The following is a 21,555-nucleotide window of genomic DNA, read 5'->3' on the forward strand; positions in this document are numbered from 1 at the left end:
TGAGCGGCTCTGGACCACCTCCTGGTGCGGTCTGCTCAGGCTTGGAGAGCCAGTTGGATGTTTTAGTCTTGGGCGTAACTGTGTGCACGTAGTCTGAACACTGTGGGACAAAGTCCTGCATGATCACACGTGAGCTTCATGCACATTGAGACACTCTAACTTTGGTGGATCTCCCCTCCTGTATAATGTGGCTGTTTTATCACAGGTCTGGGATGGTTATTCTGTGATGTACAGATATCCCAAAAGCCATAGCAGTCTGTTTGTCCTCTTCGGTGTCCCACGCTGGCAAGCCTGAGGTATCACATGTGTGATGTCACTCTCTCGGGCTGGCCTGTGTTCGGCCTTGGTATCGGGTGAACAGCATGCAGGTTGGCGTGTTGCTGTTATTGGTTGAATCCCGCTGAAGCTGAAATTTGGAAGGGTGCTGTTGTCCCGATGAAAGTGTAAGACACCCCCGTGGGTGGGTGAAGTGCATTATTGATGCCGTGCGCTCCGCTCTTTGTCCCGTTGTTGCTGCAGTGTACTTGGGCAGGAGTTCCTTTGCTTATCATTTCAGCTGCTGCTGCATGAAGGCCCGTGTCTGAGTGAGCGCCTGTCGCTCAAAGGTGCTGCCGGTGTTTGGCCGACGTCCTCACACTGATATGGGGGTTGAGGCCAGTCTCAGAGTGAGATGCTTTCCAGTCTGATGTTGCCTACAGTACACGTGTGTTTCTTTAGTAGTTTTGACCTGGAAAGCCTGAAATGATATAGAACACTTAAAGTTTTAAGATGAAGAAGCTTACCTGGAAAAGAGAACTCCTTGAATTCTCTTAGTGCTCCATACACATTCATCTCATCTTACTTGGTTGTCAGTGATATATGGTGAGTTATACAATACATATGCCCCCTTCAGCATTGACCTTCGTCTTACAATGCAAGTCTTGTGTGATCTGTGTTAAAACCATAATCATAAGGATCATAAAGAAGTGTAGTTTGCAGATGTACAGTTTATATCCATCTTATTAAAGCCATACCAGGAAGTCAGTCGGTGGACACAAGCTCTACAGCTGCATACATTTGCCGCGTCCTGCTTGTAGGTCACATGCAGAATGTTGCTCAGAGCAAACTGGAGAGCCAGACTCGGGTGAATATACACAGGACAGCCTCTTGCGTCACATCTGTGACTAGAAGACTTGTAAGCCCATGTCCTGTCTAGCAGGAGTATCCTTTTGGCGTAATTAATATGTTTTTTTTTTTTTCTGTAAGTATGATCCCTTCATGTCTGTGGAGCGTGTAGCATCTGGTGCCGTCCCACCCGCTAACACACCGGTATCATGTGTCCCCCGTCTGTCATGTGGGCTGTCCGCACTGCGTCATGTCACGCTTAAGACTTTAAACGCGAGCCGTTTCCTGTACAATCTAATAATCGGTACGTATTATGGGTGTGAATCGCCAACCCCAAGGCAGTTCCAATTAATCACGATTATTGAGGGAACAAATTTGGGAATATATCTTTTAATTTCTGTCATGATTCAATTCCACCGAATATTCAGTTTTGATAACCTAAATTCAAATCTTAATAATTTCACTGAAAAAAATTATTAACGTTACTATGGGAATTACCGTTAATGCAATGCTTAGAAAGTAGAATCTATTTATTTTATCTGTCTATTTATTGTTAACATTAAACAGGGGTCACATGCCAGTTTAAAACAAAGCCCATCTACTATACTGATTGGAGGATGTCATGATGATGAATGATGTCATTTTTTATTCTGTGAAAAACAAAAAATCTGTTGCCAGATTTATAATTAATTATAAATATATTTTGGCCTACACTACAAAACACTGGTGCTTCCTGAAAAGTATTGTAGTGCAAAGATTACCATTAGAGAAAGTGTTCTGTGCTACAAATCAGGGGATTTTCCCAACAATGTCTTAGCACTAAGATCATCAGGCAGTGCGTACTTTATGTTTTGGAAATTTGTGGGCCTGCACTGCTACTCTGTGCATCTACCCACAGCACGTGAACGTATCCTTTGTTATTCCCCAAAAAAAAATCTGCTTTGACCATATCATATTGACGTAATGAATCGCTATTTTAATAATCGGTTCATCATGTTGTATCAATGCATCTTTACACATCCTTTGATGGGATCGAATGGGATGGATGGATGGATGGATGGATGGATATTGTAATTAAACAACAATTTTGTTTCTGCCACTTTCGCAAGGCAGCATAATAAACAAAATGTATGTAAATAGAATAGAGCATATGAATAGAAGACGATGACAATATTTAAATCCTAAAATAGAACATAATGCAACAGTGAATATTAGTCCTGAGTGAGTTCTCATAACAGCTAGTCTTTTTATCACTGTTGTTCATCTAAAAATCCGCTGCTGTTCGGCAGTTGCATGCTTCTCAGTTTAAATGTTTGCGAAGTTCGTGTTCATGTTTGAGGTCATTTTGAGGTTATGGATCTTACTTTATCATTCCTTATATAATCAAGTTATGATTTGCTGGAATCAAACATAAAACTGATATGTCTTTAAAGGGCATGTCAGCTTCGGAGGCGAGGCAGCCTTTTCCTGCGAAGAAGCCCTGCACCCTGATGAGTTTGACCGCAGATCCTTGCGCTCCTCTGTGTTGACCTTGTTCAAACCTCCTTCCAGTTAAAATACTGCACCGCTGACATGCAGTAATGGTACCTGGGAGTGCAGGGGCCCAGGAAAGCAGCTGCATTTGCCCGTGACCTTGAGTCTCTGGCCCAGTGGCTGGAATTTTCACTTGCGCATGCACTGACCCTCGCCATGGCAACAGTGGCAAAACACAGACACAGCCAGGCAGGTTTCCTGCGTCAATCACCATGTGCCTGTGAGTAAAGGGGAATGGTTAGCACATGCTCTGACAATGCACATGCTAGCCCTGTGCTGTGTTCTGGTGTGGAGGGGTTGGGGGGGGGTTAGGTTGGGGAGCTTGCATTTGGGGCCTTTGTTCTTATTCAGTAAACATCAGACATTGAAATCACTGCTATTCTTCAGTGAGTCACTTAGGCCTATTTCTGGCTCTGTGCGACAGATGCAAGCCGGCTTTATATAGAGCCACATATGTAATATTATCCAACACTTTTATTTTAGTTTGAGTTTACTATTCTAGCCTTTAGGCCATGCAACTGTTTTGCCTGACTGGTATTAATGTCACCAGTTTAATATAACTGCAGATTCATCAGCTCTTCCCCTCCATCTGCTGCGATCATGTTTTCAAAGCATTTTAAAAGGCAATGATGACTCCATCTACTGTCCTAATATACTGGTGACAGGTGTTTCTCCTCTATGCTCTGCCGTGATCAGTTCCCTTTGTCTCTTATTTGTTTGCTTGGTCTTCCATCTAGGGCTGCAAAAAAGTTATCAACCAATCAATTAGTTGGGCCAAAACACAGGGTTTAAAGGCAAGTGGAAAAGCTTCATTTAGGTGTATGTCAGTTTTAAGGAAAGCTTTACTTTGTATAGAAAATCATCTTTGATTAAAGTGACAAAAGTAGCGTAGAAACAAAGATCTGTTTTGTCTGCCATATTTAGTTTTCCAGTGATAGCGCTTCATACTGCGGAATACTGTATTTTGATGGTATTTTCAAAAGCAACGTTATTTCAGTATTTCTGCAGTCTTGCCGATTGAAATTCACCGAGCCCCAGGATTTCCAGCTTATTTTGATTTCAAATTACCGAGGTATATGGTATTACGGCTACGCTGCCCAAGGGGTAAATCATGCACGCATGTGCCGACCATGACCATCTGCGTTATTGATTAGCTGTTGCAGACCTATTTCTGTCTTAGATCCATCACGTTATCATTTTGCTTGCGGTTACTGTCAGTGTTGCAGCAATATTATTATTCTCAAGTGTTTATGTACATACGATATGTGTAATGGATTGTTCGACACGTGGGAGTAGCTACCAGGTCTTTCCAATTCTCCCACTTGTCCTACTTGAGACAGGATGGGTATATTTGTCAAAAATCAATCTAATATATATCAAATATTTATGTTCTAGCCACAAATATATAGAGTTGCCATGGTTTTTGGTCACTGTCTTTAACGTGTTAAATTAAGATTTACTTGCCAGTAAGGTCCAAATTACACAGCCTGCACAGCCATATCGATGGGGTTATGCCTGGAGTATTTGCATCTGTCACAAGCCTTGAACTGTGCGCCCTGACTTAGCATTGCTGCAGTACGTATCAGGCTGTAGTTTCGTTTTTGGACTCTCCTGTGTGTGGCGCCCCCTGCAGCCTCCTCAGTATGAAGAGTCTCTCTGTCAGTCACTGAAAATGCTCCTCAGCTGTTTCACTGCTAGAGCCAATGAGAAGCCAGCTACCAGTGCCCTCAAGTGTCAAAATAATGAGGCTGTTACTGTGCTCAGTGCCCTGGCCATTCATGGACACTGTGAGGCCCCACTGTGAGGCCCCAGGGCCCCTGGGTTCAGTCGCTGTCACATTAAGCTTTTATTTTGCCTCTTCTGGGCGACTGGGAAGTGAAATAATAATATGACCCAGTTTTAATGAGGTTTCAGATATGTTGAGATTTTTCAGTGACACCCTTCATAATGCTTGTGAATTTTACTCCCAATATTGAAGCTAAGTTTGCACTGCTAAATTCTCTGAATGTACCCTCTCAGTTTAGTTGCATCCTTTATGAATAATTATGCTAAGTTATGAATAATTATGCTACGTTTTTAATAACTGGTTTTAGGTGTTATCTGGATTGCATTCTGGGTTTCTGTTTGTGATAGAATAAGTCTGGTGTGATTGTATCATTACGTCTTCCAACTAGACATGCTTTATTTTCTTTATGCATTTTTTGTGCTTATTTGCATCAGGTTTTATCTGAAAGTGGTTTTGCTGTAGTGCCCCTCTGCCTCTGGGCTCACGCTGCCTGCAATATCAAGGCTGTGACACCATTTCCTTATTATGAAAACGTACCTCCTGACCCTAACCTTCCCTCCAGAGGTCACTCATATTTTCACCTGCTTTTTTGTACATAATCTACAGTGAAATTCCGTTATGGTGGATTATATAGTGGATGCTGTTCCCGGCCGTGCACCGTTACGAACATGCAGAAAAAGTATCGAATATAGCGGACTGGCATATAATGGAATTTCGCTTAAAGCGGACAAACAATTTGGTCCCCAGGGTCGCTTTTAGCTGTAGTTTTGTTCGGCTATAACGGACATGCAGGCTCCGCCTACAAGCGTGTGGCGTGCCGGTGATATCCAACGCAGATATGGAGTCGGGATAATTAATAGTCATCGCATCTGCTCAGGTGAAGTTGGATTACTACATGTACAATATAATAATCTATACCACAGGTGTGTCTGCTGGGGTGTGGCATGAGTAAATGGTGTCCTGTAGTTGTGTTCTGGCCATACAGCAACTCTGGATATAACGGAAGTCCGTTATAAATGGATTTTACTGTATTAAAAAATTTCCATATACCTTTGAAACATTAGCTTCACAATTCCATGAAATGAGAATGGTGCATGTTCTGTTTCTGGGAGATGCGAAGAGGGGCCACTGCTGACTTGGGAGACACTGCAGAGTTGGCTTGGGCAGTGCTGACGTTGTGGCACTGTCTAATTTACGGTCATTGTTTTATTATTTTCCCCTTCCTCTCATTCCCATTTCCATTTAGATGGAAATCCGTATGATTTCCTCGCTGATGGAAGCAGTTCTGTCCCAGCTAGATATGGTCTTGCGTGATAGTTTCATCTGAAACTCATGTGGCAATAATCTCTTTTGCCAGGTAACATTGCCTTTACGCTAAAGATCTTTCAGTAAACTGAAATAAGCGTGGAACATTTCTCTTTCCAATTTAGCTGTACACTCAGCCGCATATGTAGGGGAGTAAGATCCCGTCGAATGTGAAAATTTGAGAATAGTTTTTTCGGTCCATCGTGAAAAAAGGCAAAATTAACGACTCTGAAAAGTAAGAGCTGTGAGAGTCCGCAGTCACAGACACAGCTAAAACGTGAGGGAGGCTGGTTGCCAAGATAAAGATACTATAAATGACTTATAGTATGCACTTGCACTGACAGATGTTAAATAATGTTAGTATTTATATTATGTGATCCAAATCATTTTCAGTATTGTGGGTCCAGCCTAGCTATTTCTGGGCTTACGGGTCATCTTTTTATAGCCGTAATCTTTCGGCACGCTCCAAAAATACTCTCATTTAATTGTTCACGGCCAACTCTCGAATAACCGAAGCCACAAATGTCAAATTTGCGAATCTTGGAAAAAAATTACATACATGCTCAGACCTCGGCCCAGTAGGTAAATGACAGAGTCTCACTGTCTCATTATCCTGCGACACAGAATGCAGGCCTGCGAGCTGTGAGCCTTCGAAGGCTGTGCTGGGCCTGGGCTCTGTCTGTAACACTGTGCCACCAGTGGAGAAATCTGGCAGCATGTGCTGTTAGTACAACTTACTGCTCTGTATGCCAGGTTCCAGTCGACGGGGGTCGTGTTTTCTCATTTGCAACAGCAGCAGTTTTCGGGGTGGTCGTGGCAGTGAAGGCCTGCTACTCTCCCCCTTTCACCTCACATGTGCAGTTCTGGGCCTGGCTTCTGTCTTGATACACAGTTAGAACATCTGGCTGCAATGTATTGAGTATTGTGCTGTCGCTGGAATAATGTGTGATTATAATGTACTGTCTGCCTTGCTTGTACTTTTCTTTAAACAAAAGTCTCTTCTAAATGAATGTAAATGAGTAGTGTTGTCTTTGAGCCTGTAGCATATGATGTACTACATCTAATTGTTCATGCATAATGTTCTGTCTCCATTTTGTCCCAGGTGTTTGGTTTAATGGTATATTGTTAACTTGTACTTTTTTAATGAACCGTCTCAGCTCTGCAGCAATCAATCCATCTGTCAGTTTTATTTTGTGTAGCGCATTTTCAGAACATTACATTGTCTCACAGTGCTTTACGTACAGCTAGGTTCTTGCACGGTTAAGGTGGCCTGCAGGTGGACGTGGATGGATGCCGCTCGCACTGATCTTCATCCTCTTTTTCTGTTGCAGCTTATGGGCTACAATGAAAAGCCAGTCAGTCTGCAAATGTTCATCGGCACGGCTGACGACCGTTACCTTCGACCGCATGCCTTCTATCAGGTGCACAGAATCACCGGGAAGACGGTCGCCACCGCAAGCCAGGAGATCATCATCTCCAGCACTAAAGTTCTCGAAATCCCTCTGCTTCCAGAAAATAATATGTCAGCCAGGTATTTGCCAGAATGTCAGTGCGCACGGTGATGGTATAAAACAGCTGCCCAAACCATTAATTATAAATGTATGTGTAAATTAGGCTTGTGTCGTACACAGAAATCGCAGTTCAGCACGTACCTCGGTTTTGAAGTCACGCTTCAGTACATTTCCGGTGCAGAGGGGGTAAAACAAAACATAAATTGCTTATTTTTTTCTTTATTAAACAGTAGTTTACTGAACAAAGCATGACTGTCTTAAATAAAAGTATCTGTCAATACTGATGCAACCTACTAATACAAAACTGAAATGTATTTAAGAGTAAATCAAAATAAATATGCATTCAAGTAGATAAAAATAAAGTATACATTACAGTGCATATTTAGAACTGAACTGTACCTGATCTGTACTGCATTCACATTAGCAGCTTTCAGCTTCGTATTTAAACTATACAACACGAATATGTCTCAGAAAACACAAAGCATAACAAAAATATTATGGTGCAGCATTTAAAACAATACCTGTGCTGTACTTGTATTTACATTAACAGCTTCCAGCTTCACATTAGGACGTAGTCGCGCATGCATCATGCTGCATCCTCCTGGGAAACACACACACACACGCTGCATTTATTCGGTCCATGCATGTACTAAACCGAAAATGTTCGGTACAAGTACGTGTTCAGTTACATTCCTAGTATAAATGTATCTTCCTTCGTTAATTGAATACTTATTTTCACTGTTGGGTCCCCGAGTCCAAAGCATAATTTCCCTTCATTTCATTTTACATTCACGACCTGTGCAGTGCTGAGTGTGTTTTCCTTAATGTTGATTTCTGCGCCCTGTGTGCCCTTCCTACCACAGCATTGACTGTGCTGGGATTTTGAAGCTGCGCAATTCCGACATCGAGCTGAGGAAGGGGGAGACCGACATCGGGCGTAAGAACACGCGAGTCCGGGTGGTGTTCCGGGTTCATATCCCGCAGCCAGCAGGAAAAGTGCTGTCTTTGCAGGCCGCCTCTGTCCCCGTCGAGTGCTGTGAGTGTCCTGAAGCCGCCCCCCAGTCCGTACACACGCACACACACCAGTATGCCAGGCCGCCTCTGTCCCCGTCGAGTGCTGAGAGTGTCCTGAAGCCGCCCCCCAGTCCGTACACGCGCACACACCAGTATGCCAGGCGCCGTGTGTCGCACTTTGGGTTATGAAAGTCACTGTTTTAAATCCTGTGGTCAACAGAGCAGTGACATTAGGGTCAGACCAGTAGCCTCATTCTCATCTGTGTGACGCATGCTGTCAAGACAATAGAACTGCAGAAGCTGTGCATACAATTGCAGACATCCAGGTGCACCATTCATCCGCCGATACTGATACACCAGATAAGACCACATAACAATGCCACTGTATCAATTGATTGATGCCTCCATCCTTGAATCTCCAAAATGCAGGTGCTCTATTGAATTAAACTGCAGATATGTTTGTTATACACAGAAATGGGTCACTGGTGTCTCTGGTTGTGTTAACAAATGCATGTTCTTTTGATTGCCTGGGTACATGTGTTCCTGCAATGAAAGGTGTGACGATGGTAAATGGTTCTCATCTGCTTTTGCAGATTTGTTGATAAATGTTCCTGTATAGAGCTGCCCAGATTTTATGTAATGAATTGAGATTTCAGTCTGGAAATGTCAAGCACATGAAATAAGCACTTTTTAAAATTAAATAAGTATGTACATCTCTAGTTTTATTGGAGATTCTCCCTTTCACATGCAACACTGCATACAAATTTTTCCCAATAATACAAAATTCTGGTTTAAATCCCTCATCTCTCCATCTCGTCGTGTCCCTCTATGCCTGTTTAAATCCCTCATCTCTCCATCTCGTCGTGTACCTCTATGCCTGTTTAAATCCCTCATCTCTCCATCTCCTCGTGTCCCTCTATGCCTGTTTAAATCCCTCATCTCTCCATCTCCTCGTGTCCCTCTGTGCCTGTTTAAATCCCTCATCTCTCCATCTCCTCGTGTCCCTCTATGCCTGTTTAAATCCCTCATCTCTCCATGTCGTCGTGTCCCTCTATGCCTGTTTAAATCCCTCATCTCTCCATCTCCTCGTGTCCCTCTATGCCTGTTTAAATCCCTCATCTCATGTCTGGTGTCCCGTGTAACTGGCTTGTGCTGTAGCCCAGCGCTCTGCACAGGAACTACCCCATGTGGAGAAGAGCAGCCCGAACAGCTGCTCTGTTGACGGAGGGGAGGAGATGCTCATCACCGGCTCCAACTTCTTTCCAGAGACCAAAGTCATCTTCCTGGAGAAGGGGCCAGGTGATGTTTCTCTATCCTGATCTTTTGCTCTCCCTCTCATTTTTTTTTTTTTAGGAAATGTTAACGTTTGTCAGTTGTGCTGGTTCTCTTAAAGTGTCCCTAAATTAAATCAAATATAAATTTCCATTTTAGTAATAAGATCTATCAAATACTTTAAGTTACAGATCTTCACCCATTGTGTCTGCAAAGTTTGAAAAATGTCTGGCAAATTCCTTTTGAGTTATTGTGCTATCAGTAGCAGCAGACCGGTCCCAAAATTATTTTTATTTCGCTTAAGGGGAATATTAAAGTCCAATTTCCACAGTTAGTCCTGTATAGGTTGTGCATGAAAAAAACAGACAAAAGACAGACTCCCTCTGCGAAGTGGTGTATCAGTGATGCTCAAAAGATTCCTGTGTCAGATCTAATAGTATTTATAATGTGTTTATAATAATTCACAAGTCATGTGTTTCATTGGTCCACTCTGCTGGGCGTAAAGCATATTGCTCCTTTCTCCCCTCTTACAGATGGACGTGCTCAGTGGGAAGTTGAAGCAAGAGTGATACGAGAGAGAAGTCAAGGGGTGAGGGGAAAAAAACACTCAAGTGTATGTGTGTCAATGCATTAAATAATGTCGCGTAGCATTAGACGATGGAATGCTCCATCTGGTACGAACATAATCGGAGATGTGAAATCCTTTCTGTTTAAACGAGCCGCTTTAATGCACTGGAATGGACTGAATTCCTGCTTCGTCTGTAGTGTAACATTGTGGTGGAGGTTCCCCCGTACCACAGCAAGGCTGCCACCTCCGCCGTTCAGGTGCAGTTCTACGCCTGCAATGGGAAGCGAAAGCGGAGCCAGACTCAGCGCTTCACCTACCTGCCAGGTACCGCCCGCCCCGGCAGCGCCCTCGGTCTGCCCACGCCTCCTCTCGCCTCCTCTCTCCTCCTGCAGCACGTTCCCTTCAGCTCTGCAGCTATGTGTGAAGGGCTTATGGGGAGATTATGGCACCTTTCAGCCACTGAGACTTAGTATTACTTTATTATTCAATAAATTGGAATAACGTGGAATTCATCAGAAGTTGTTATACGATAAACACAATGCATTCTGTAATAACCATTTATATAAGAGGGGGAAAAAAAATCCTGTGCCTTGCGGTGGGATATTCCCTGTGTTCCCGTATCTTCTGGAATAGGCTTTGGACCTCTGCAACTCTGAATAGGACAAGCGGGTACAAGAAATGGATAGATGGATATAAAGAAATTCAGGCATTTTCCAACAGCTTATTCAGTACCATTCCATCCAGTATTATAGGGCACAGGGCAGGGGAACAGCCTGACAGGATGCCAGTTCATTACAAGGCACATAGACTATGGGCAATTTGATGATGCCAGTGTGCAATACGATGCCCCTGACTGTAGAAAGCAGCTGGATCCCTGAAGGGACCAGAACGCAGCTGAGCACCTGCAGAAGGAATCCGTCGCTGTGCGATTCCTGTCTGACAGTTTTGCAGTGATAACTTACTGCTGCCGATCCCTAAAAATCATCGCTGTCATTGTCTCTGTCTCGCGTTCTTCGGCGCACGCCTTCACTCCATTTTTGTGCATTTGTCTTCGGAATATGTGTCTTTAGCAAATGCAGAATGACACGGTGACAGGATGATGACCTTCATCTGTCTCTCTCCTGCTTAGTGTCAGTGAAACAGGAACATAAAGATGAAGCGGATTTGCCGTCTACCTCCTTGTCCCTGGCCCAGCCCACCAGCGTTCCCGGGCTCCACCCAGCCAGGACTCTTCTGCTGCCACCAGACCCGGTGCCCCAGCATGGCGGCCTACCCCGGGGCCTGCTGCCTGGCAAGCCCTCCCTCCAGGCTCTGTACTCTCAGATGAGCTCTTGCTCATTCCAGCTCCTGGCTCAGCCGCCATGCCGTGGGCTTCCCCCAGGTCCTGACTGTCCACTGATCAGACCGCCCTTGGCGTTCCCGGCTCCCCCAGGGCCACAGCAGAGGCCTCCATACCAGGCCCTCCCACACAGCCTGATGAATAGCTGTCAGCCCAGTGTTCCCCTGAGCACAGCCCCTGCCCCGGCCTTCCAGCAGCACTCCTTACAAACCGAGTCTTCGGCCTCTCAGCCCCTGGCACTTGGCACAGGCTTCACCTCCTCAGCCACGATTTCCGGCTCCACTTCCCCTACAGTCCCTGGCCGGCCCCTGATCCCTGCTTCCCCTTCAGTCCCCGGCCGGCCCCTGATCCCTGCTTCCCCTTCAGTCCCCGGCCGGCCCCTGATCCCTGCTTCGCCTTCGGCTCCCGGGCCGCCCCCGATCCCTGCCTCCTCACAGTTTAATTCTCTGGGCTTTCCCTGCCCCACCCCAGCGCCGGTGTCTTCCCCTCCACTCCCGGTTGAGCCGCCTCCGTTGCAGCTGCAGCACCCCTTGGGCTACTGCCCGCCCAGCCAGGGCTCTGCTTCGTTCCCCTCTTCCAACACGGCCCCCCTATCCATGGGGTCCTCGCCTCACTCGGGGCCATCTTCACCCCAGCTCCAGTCGCTCCCATATCAATCCCCCACCCCCGGCTCGGCGTCCTCCCCTTCACCTACCTCCGGCAGCCCCCTGATGCACTTTCGGCATTCAGGCCAACCCCCGGCTCAAGCAGCCAGTCCCATTGTAGGAAGACAGTTGTGCTCCCTGGCCCCCCAGGGGGAGAGGATGAACATCAAGCAAGAGCCCGAGGACAAGGAACTCGCCTTCAATGCTATCGGCTTGCAGGACATTACGCTGGATGATGGTGAGGGATCATATAAAATGTCATGTTAATGCATTTTTCCTTTTAAAAATTAGTTAAATTTTCTGCATCTTTCACGTCTGGCAGATGATATGGCCAGCAAACAGTTTATCTATGTCCTAGGGCTGGGCGATGTGCAACGTTAATATCGACATTGCATGTTATGCACATTCAATTGTCACGTCACAAAGATTGCGATGATCAGCTGGGTTCAGATTAGGTTTGGGAGGTATCTAATTTTTCATAACGTGGTTTACTTGTATTTTCAGAAGTGACATTATTTTGCAGTACGGTTCCGGTATTTTGATATCTTGGCAATAAAATTCATTGGGTGAGGTGGGTGGAATTCCACAGTAAGATCCGCCTAATAGATCATCAATATGTTTCGCTAAAACATTTGTATTCTGCCATAGGAAACAAAACTTAGCAAGCTTTGCAATTTTAATCATCACGCTTTCCTGGCCAGTCATAGCAGCTTTTAGCCCTTGCTGTCAGACTCACTCATAGACTGTGTGATTCCTTTGTGAGAAATATAACAAAAACGAGTAAGGAGAAGAAAAATGAACAATATCTGCCCACCCAAAGACATTAGCCGCCCATCGTATGTACATATATTACATGCTATTGAGCACAACTCAGCACAGTTCACTGCGACACTTCTTTGACTGACTAAGTTCTATTTGTCTCTTCTATTTTCTCTTTATAAATATCACAATAAAAATAAAATCACTTTGCAATATTTGAAATATTTCTAATATCGTGTAGCCTTAATATGCACTCACGGCTGATTTTGTCTGAATCTGTAGAGGAATTGCGTGTAATATACATATGACATGCATGCCTGCGGGAAATCCTGGACACTGAGCCTATCGTGCACGTACGTGTTTCTCTTGTAGTTGTTTAAACTTACGAATTTTCCATGGCTTGGAAAATTTACTAGTAGTTTGGCACGAAATGGTATTATGTCACTTTAATATATTGCCTATACTGGCCTATATGGTGTATTAGGTCAGTGTGTAGAATCGCAGCACTTTTCTCTTTCCCCTGGGGAAATTGTCTTTGCCTGTGTCATCTTTGCTCTACATGAAACACGTACAGATGAGATCGACACGAGGGTCACAGCACGGGGTTGGCTGGTGACTAGCAATCTTCCAGCAGTTGCGGTTCAGGGTATGTTAACAGTAGCGAAGCCAGAAAGCGCAATAAAAAGCACATGGCCTCGTACTGTGTGTTTAAAAAAAATTTCCGCATGTGTTCTAATGCGTTTCATCCTGCGTTTGTCCACGTTCTTTTGCGTCTTTATAGATTTTTAACGTTGCATTGTATTAGTCATTTCTATGATTGTATATGATTGTCCCTGGTGTTTGGGGTGGGGGGGGGGAGAGAACGCATACAAACACTTTGAAATACATTTGTATCCATTTTTCACTGTCATCAATGGGAGTGCGCAGTGCAGGAGAATGCATGCAACAGTGCATTTTCAAAATTGCAGAACACGCGCGTTGATGAAAAGCGCAACGCAAGTCGTATAGTGGGAACGAGCCCTAAGGGGCCAATGGTGGCAGGAGTCCGCTGGCCCTGGGATTCAAACCGGCAACCTTACGATCAGAGGCTCAAAGTTCTAACTTGCAGAGTGACACAGCACTCCGATCTGTTTTGTCTGTATGATCGTTAATGCTATAGTTGTTTTCAGGTGTTTATTTTAATGTTTAGTCCATTTATAAAGCACATTAAGGACTTTGCTTATGTGATTTTGGCCTGGGGAGCTTCTAGGCTCTGGCCCTGGTTGCCATAAACAGGCGGCTTTTCATGAAATGCGTCTGTAAGCAGAAATGAGCCGGGTTCAGGTGTGACAGGCGTGCAGGGCACTGTCACCTGCAAGGCTCAGGATCCCTGCGGCGCCACCATGTGGCAGAGGCCGGAGCGTGCTCGTCAGTGCTGCCGCGGCATAGCTCTTTGCGGACGGGAATTTTGGACTTTGGCTTGGATGTCGCGTGTGGGATTAAACTCCCCAAAGTGCCGGCGTATAAATAGTAACTGTAACATTCTGGCTCCGTGGGCATCCTGTCAGGCATCTCAGCATAAAGAGGTAGATTCGTTTATTTTTAGCAGGTCAGTGATGGCCGCATGGATGGAAGCCAGGCTCGACAATGTGGTGCCTGGTAGCATAGCTACTAGAAATGTTCTGTTGAGTAAAGCGTGGCTTATTGTAATTAACTGGTGAACTATTTCTAATTCTGTGCTATCCTCAGCATTAAAATACATAGGTTCTCTGGTACGTTTGGCCTCTAATTTGACTGTTTTGGATTATGCCTTTTTTTTTTAAACTGCTGTTTCTAATCAAACCACAGAACTTCTGCGATGTTTTGTATGTTATAGTTTGCATACACTGAACAAGAAGTGGCAGCAGTGCCTTGTGCTGTGATGTATGAGGTGCAAATCCATAGCAGTGGCCCCCAGGCTCAGTAACGCAGTGTGACATCAGCAGTGTGACAGTGTGTGCTGATCCACGCTCCTGTGGGCCCAGCTGCTTCTGCACTCGGGGCGTCTCTAAATGTCACCAGGGGCCGCAGTCACGCTCTCGTCAAGATAATTACACCCGTCGCAGCCGTAAATGATCACAGGCTTCTTGGGTCTTTTAATGAATCACCTTGTACAGGACGGCGCGTCTGCGCTGTCTGCATATGTCTGCGCAGGCCGCATCCCGCGTGCATCTGCCATATGCCCCTGTTTTGGTTGGTTCTCCAGCCGTGAGCTGCAGCACTGGCCAGGGTTAATAATAGAGCGGGCCTTCTGTGCTCTGTCACACGCAGCACTCCACGCAAACAGTATGGTCTCCGTGGTGATTAGCTGAGTCGCGCTAGGGGAGGGGCCGCCCCCAGGGGGCGCTCCGCCGCCAGCAGCACTAAAGGTGGTTCATTTCTACCCCAGCAGCCATATGTCAGAATGAGGCAGCAGCACAACATTAATTCTGTTCCCATGAATCGTGTCCATGAATCCTCTCTTGTTTTCTGCATTTTGTTTTTTATTCACTTTGGAATAAATTCACAAGTAACTCATTTGCTTTAACCCCTTTGGTGTCGGGTCATTCGATGTCTCACATACCAACTAATACTTACTGATCTTTGACACGAGGCAGGTCTTCCAGTGAGCTTCCTGACTTAATATTGTTTTGATGCACACCAGCTGTGCCAGCTCAACCCCCACACCTTTCCCCTCCCCAGCTTATGTAAACAAAGCGGCAACAGTATACTGGCGCTCTTCATTTGGGTTCAGGTTTCATCACATGACTGGCAGTGAGTCTGTCTGATCAAATGTCTCCTACATATCAGGCCCATTGGCCTACTGAGCAATACACGAGCACGACGAGAGACCAGGAATGAACAGGAAGTGATCAACTCAGCAGGCAGATGTTACTGGCTTAAAGTGACAGAACTGCATTTAACTGCCTTCCATCCCACATTTTGGGCTTTATACGAGTGGTTGGTACCATTCTGGACAGTGTCAGTGTTGACTTGCTTAATGAAGACGGCAAACCATGAGGGGAAAACATTAATGAAAATGAACAAAATGATGAGTAATTTAATGCAGTTGCGTTCCATTTATAACATCTCTAGCTTTCAATTAGTAGAAATATATCAGTTTCTTACAAACTTAACAGTCTCTGCGTACTTATGCTGTGTAACTAATATAGCCGCAAAGAGACTACAAAAAAAGAGTCATTGACATTCAACAGTTGTAGTAAATTTCTGGTGTAGAAAGTTGATGCGGCTCTTTCAGTTGCAACACGTGCCGATGCCTGTTGCTGTCATCAGAACGATGGAGGTCACGTGTGACTAAAGATCTCTCATATTTTATGGAAGAAACAAACAAATTAAAGCTCATACGTTCAGAAGATATGGTTACCTGGTCACCATTTCTCTGCAAACGTAAGTCTGATTACTGAGTCCTCCTTCATATTGTAGTTGAGATACATTTGGAGCTATTGCTAAATACTATATATGTATAAGTGAAGCCTGAATTTAGTTTTTACTTTTGTTGTAAAATATAAACACAGCGTGTCCATGCCCTACTTTGCGTGTCTGCATATCTCTGTGCGTCTATGGTCTGGTGTTTCTGTGAATAGCATACAATAGATGAGAGATGTCTTCAGTTATCCTGGTCACCAAACAGTATACAGTGCTCACAGATTATTATTATTGTTGTTAATATTGTTATAGTTATGAATGTTATCATACAGTAGATTTACTCAGTGCTTTTTCAAACATTTTAAAACAATTTTCTGACAAGAAGATCAGTTCAGTGTGTTCTTATTCTGTTAAATCTTGCCATGATCCTCATGTTTTCATCTGCCTGAGTCATGGACCACTTGCAGTGACTGAAAGATCTCCATTGCGTCCTCACCGGCATAATGTGCGGGAAGCTATCGAAGGTCACATCTTACCAGGAAAGCTCTGTGACCGCAGACCCACACTGCAGACCCACACTGCACAGCAGAACACTTTTTTTCCACTTGTTGCTACAGCTGATCTTGTAAGTTAGGCACATTTCCACATTAAGGTCTCTGTCTTCCTTGCTTATTGAGTATGAGAATGAATAGAGCGCAAAATCTGGAGCGTCTGTCTCCACGGCTAGTGTTGTGATATGACCCCAGAGGGGTTAAAAAGGGCCATGGCGAGAAGAGCTTATGCTGTGCCCCAGCTGAAATCTCAGCTGGAACACCCCCTGAAGTCAGGATTCCAACTCGGAAAGTCAGAAGAACCTTTGCAACCACAATTTCAGAATTCAAAATGGTTGTGCCTTCATCGACAGAAATTAACGCTGTAGTTCGTTACTGTTTATTACCATGTATGCCTTATTTGTGGCTTGCACACAGTACAGTACAGTCCGATCGTTATCTGTGGATGTGTTACTATGGTGTTTGTATGTACAGAATAAACCCTGTAATGCATTATCAACTGAAATTGCTAACAACGGCTAATAATGAACCAAGCTAAAACTGGGGCCTGTTTCAGAAAGCAGGATTTCTTACTTAGCTGGATAAATCATCAGATTTAAGGCCACTTAAATTGGAGTACCTTAAACCTGACCAGTTATCCGGCTAAGCAGGAAATCCAGCATTTTAAAACAGTGCCCTGCTATTGCTAACTGGCTTTCTGACTTGTTTTAGTAAAACAAAGTTAACTTGAGTGCGACGTCATTCCCAGCTCTGACTTCCGACCTCCAAGGTAAACGGAATGCAGCATTAGCCTTTGAATGTCCCTTTGTAAGGGGCAGCATGGTGGCGCAGTGTCCAAAAACATCCTGAGGTTAATTGGAGTTGCCAAGTTGCCCATAGGTGTGCACGTGTTGGGGAATGGTGAGTGTGCCCTGTGATGGGTTGGTGCCCCATCCTGAGTTGTTCCCTGCCTTGTGCCCGTAGCCTCCAAGATAGGCTCCAGACCCCAGTGACCCTGAATAGGACAAGAGGTTACAGAAAATGGATGGATGGATGCATAAATGGATGGACGGACGGACAGATTGATTGATTGATTCTCCTTTATATGCGGAATAGCCATCAAAAGTAGTACACCTTCCACTTCATAGGTGAATCTGTACTGATTGTCTCTGTCCTTCTCCTGTAGTGAATGAGATCATTGGCCGTGACATGTCACAGGCTCCAGCTGCAAGTCACAGCCAGTCGTAGCTAGTGCCGCACCTGGAACAGGGATCCTCTCCACTGGGAACACACGACTTCTGCTGTGGGACTCTCTCCAGAGAAGCCAAGGACTTACAGAACAGCGCCCCCATCAGGCCACACGTACTGCTGCACCCCTGGAGCAAAGACGGCTCGTCTAGCTAGTGGAATTTTACAACCAGCACTGGTTCTAGAAGACAAAGGTCAATCGTGAATCATTCCACCTTGGAGTTCCTAGTGGGTTTATAATATGCAACATTCCATCCTTTTTTTGAACTTTAAAATGGATGACTTCATATTTTTTCCTCACTTCAGGTTGCACAATTGCCTTATAAACATTTTGTTGCTTTGAAAGATGTTAAAAGCTTTTAATTGTAAAAAAATTTTATATAGTTGACTCTGAAAGTTATTGTAAACGTTATAAAAAAAGATATTTAAAATATTTTAAGCTATTTGTAAATATTGTGGAGGCTTTGTAGTGCTCACCACGTTTGGTGTTACTTGCTTTTTTTATGGATATTTGCTGAATTTTTAAAGAGCCGTTTGAAATAGAATGTCAACATGTGGCTGTGAGTATTGGTCGATTTGACAAAGCTGGAAATTGGGGGGAAAATTGGTGAGACAGAGCCCTCTGCTGGTTGCTGATAAGCATTACAGCTTACCTAGGCAATATTTCTTTTGCAGGACTGCTCCTGCGTGCCTTCCAGGTGAATCTATGGAGAGACACAAATTACAACAGCTAGAATGTATGATGCATTTATTATAATTTCGAAACATCACAGACTTGAATTCTGAAAATGATTGATTTCTGATGGGAAAAAGTTAAATTTACTTATTTAAGAGGCACTTTTGTCCAAAGTACAGCTAGTGTCCCTGGAGAATAGGGGATAAGGGTCTGTCTCAAAGGCCCGATGTTAACATCACTCTGCCAGCCGCAGGATTTAAAGCGACCACCTTCTGATCATGGGCACCGAGTCTGGACCCACAGAGCCGCACACTGTGGGTTATGGACCCGTAGCAGCACAGAACAAATTTGCTCATGTTTCCTACTGAATTAGCCAAGCCGCCTTTCCATTCCGCATGATTTCTTTGAAAGCAATTAAACTCTGATTAAATTTGCATAAAAATTTGACCATGATAATGTAGATCGTGGTGTAACAGAGATCGATAAATGATGAAACTTTAAATTCATGTCAGATCTTACTGAATCCTATTTAATTTTGCCGTGTTGTATTTTTATTTCAATGTTAGTAGAATAGTACCTTTGAGGAAAAGCAATTTAATAATAAAAAAAGGAAAAAGCTAATTAAAAGCCAATGAGGGCGAATAGTGGAACGTTTGCTGGAACCATTTTCTGAAAGATTTGCATGCAGCTTGACACGAGTGACCCTTTATTGCAGAATTGTGTGTAGCTTTCCTGTTAGTTTCATGCCACATGTGTTCAGGGGATACTGCATAAATGCATCTATGCACCATTTCATATACTCTTTGCCTTAAGATTCTTACCTGATGTGATAGTAATATTCTTGCATGTGTATAATTGTATTTAAAACCTAGTGCATCTCTTTTAGGGATGCATTTGGTGGAACTTTTGAGACTTTTGACACAGCACTGTAGAGGTGTGCGGATGTTGTGCAGAACTGCAATTAAGACACAACCTGCTATGCACTAAATCCTGTCTGATGCCTTTCAAACAAACTTAGATGCCTGAATAAGACCATTTCTAGATGCTTTAATGAATTTTCTGATAAGTAGGAGACTTGATTCCCTGTGAACAATTAAAATGTTTTTCGTTTGTTTTGGTTTATGTTGCTTTCAAAAAGGATTCAGTTATATGGGTCTTATTCTGGTGGGGTGGGTTTAAGACTGTTAGTATTTTTGTATTTCGATAAAGAAAACATCAATAGATGATTATTATGCAAGCTAAGATTGTAAAACAACATAAAATTCACTCCATTAAAATGTACAAAGATGATTTTAGTAGTTTAACGCACAATAAGGTTGAATATGTGATTGATCCGTTGGACTAGTTTCAAACTCCAGTTTGTGAAATTTTAACAGCACTCTTCGGTACTCTAAGACTTCATTTGACTTCATTCGGAGTGCTCATTGTATAGCAGAATGCTTCAGAAAGCACAAAGGGCAAGGCAGTGCTGCAGATGCTGGTTTGGATGTATTCAGACCTGTGCAGACAACACGAGCAGCTTACTGTGTGTCGCTGCTGTTTTTGTCCTGAACCAAAGATGGAACGGTCTATTCACACTACTTACTGGTCAAACAAACTCTGGACTATTTTTGATACTCTAGATGGATGTCATTCCTAAAGATTTAAGGAAAATAAGAAACTTTGTTAAAAAAAAAATAAATTAAAGGGAAACACAGGTTTAATGTTTACAAGGCCTTGTATTATGTGCATTTATGTATTTTAATGTTTTGTAATGCTGTGTCATTCAGAAACGTTGAAAGAAAAAATTGCAGTTTAGGCTCTTAACTGGTAGTGTATCAATAAAATGCAAAACAGAAAGATGAATCCTTGTCTGTTCATATTCATACCGGAACATCAACGACCACATGCAACTGAACAGCAAGCAACATGAAGCCCTGTTTGCTTCCTTCATCGAAGCGAGGCCTGATCTTGCAGAGATAATGTGCTTCAGCTTCTGTAATTAGGTACCACAACCCTGCTAAGATTCTATTAACAGCTCCACTAAAGAGCAGGTGACACTTGGTGAGGCGTCATCCTTCACAAAGACCATGGTGGAATAATATCATGACCTCCGAGTGCTGAACACGCTTGTCAGTAAATAAGGGACAGTGAGTTTAGTCTCACTCACTTTTTTTCACTCGGCTCCCAAGAAAACAAACGGTGATTCTTTCCTCATTGTATTTTTGATATGCAAATAAACAAACTACCCTTATCTTTTCATCCTGACGGACACTTAAGTGTAAGTTCCTAAATCAAGGAGTCGAGTAGAATAAATCACGTACTAGTACTCGAAGGACAGGTGCAAAATATAACTTTACAAAACAAAAGGTTCATTTGAAGCCTCTATACTTGCTGATTACTTACCTCAACATCTATGATAAAAGATTTTGTCTAACAATTTGTGCATTTTCTTTAATTTGAATTTGTGGAATTGCTTACTTCCTGCAGAATTTAAAACGTCACAGTTTGTTAGAAGTTATTGAGTTTTCTTTTGCTTTGACTTTTTCCACATACTTAAATTCATATCATGTTGCTTTGGATCATATTAAGAACATGTAGCGGAATTTACATTTACTCTGATTTATATTAGGGTTAGGGTAGCCTTGCACTGGGGGGTAGGGGCGGGTTTGCTCCCCTTGGCCCGGCCTGGGTGTGGCCTCTATATTCACACTTTCATACTTTCCATTTGAAATATTAAAAAAGAAAAACTTTTTTTGAACGTGCCCATTTGAAATCTGTGTGACTTTGTCCGAGTCTCAATGACCTTCCTAGGTCAAGATAAAGCTAACATCTGAATTTAAATACTAACATATGCTAAAATGCAAATTTTGAGATACCAGCAAAATCGACTTCCAGTTGAA

General features: G+C 43.6%; 1 protein-coding gene across 2 annotated transcripts in view; it reads left to right on the forward strand.

Moving 5' to 3' along the window:
* Nucleotides 1-20,518, forward strand: part of LOC125706865 (nuclear factor of activated T-cells, cytoplasmic 3-like) — a 34,174-nt gene extending 13,656 nt beyond the window's left edge. For both annotated transcript variants that reach the window (XM_048973711.1, XM_048973712.1), the window contains exons 4-10: nucleotides 7,060-7,259; nucleotides 8,103-8,275; nucleotides 9,412-9,552; nucleotides 10,059-10,114; nucleotides 10,291-10,417; nucleotides 11,223-12,314; nucleotides 17,936-20,518. In XM_048973711.1, coding sequence (XP_048829668.1) covers nucleotides 7,060-7,259; nucleotides 8,103-8,275; nucleotides 9,412-9,552; nucleotides 10,059-10,114; nucleotides 10,291-10,417; nucleotides 11,223-12,314; nucleotides 17,936-17,997 — 1,851 coding nt within the window. In that variant the 3' untranslated portion in view covers nucleotides 17,998-20,518. The remainder of the gene's footprint in view (nucleotides 1-7,059; nucleotides 7,260-8,102; nucleotides 8,276-9,411; nucleotides 9,553-10,058; nucleotides 10,115-10,290; nucleotides 10,418-11,222; nucleotides 12,315-17,935) is intronic.
* The last annotated feature ends 1,037 nt before the right edge of the window (nucleotides 20,519-21,555 follow it).

Source organism: Brienomyrus brachyistius, chromosome 13 (genome assembly GCF_023856365.1).
Source record: "Brienomyrus brachyistius isolate T26 chromosome 13, BBRACH_0.4, whole genome shotgun sequence".
Classification (NCBI taxonomy): Eukaryota; Metazoa; Chordata; class Actinopteri; order Osteoglossiformes; family Mormyridae; genus Brienomyrus; species Brienomyrus brachyistius.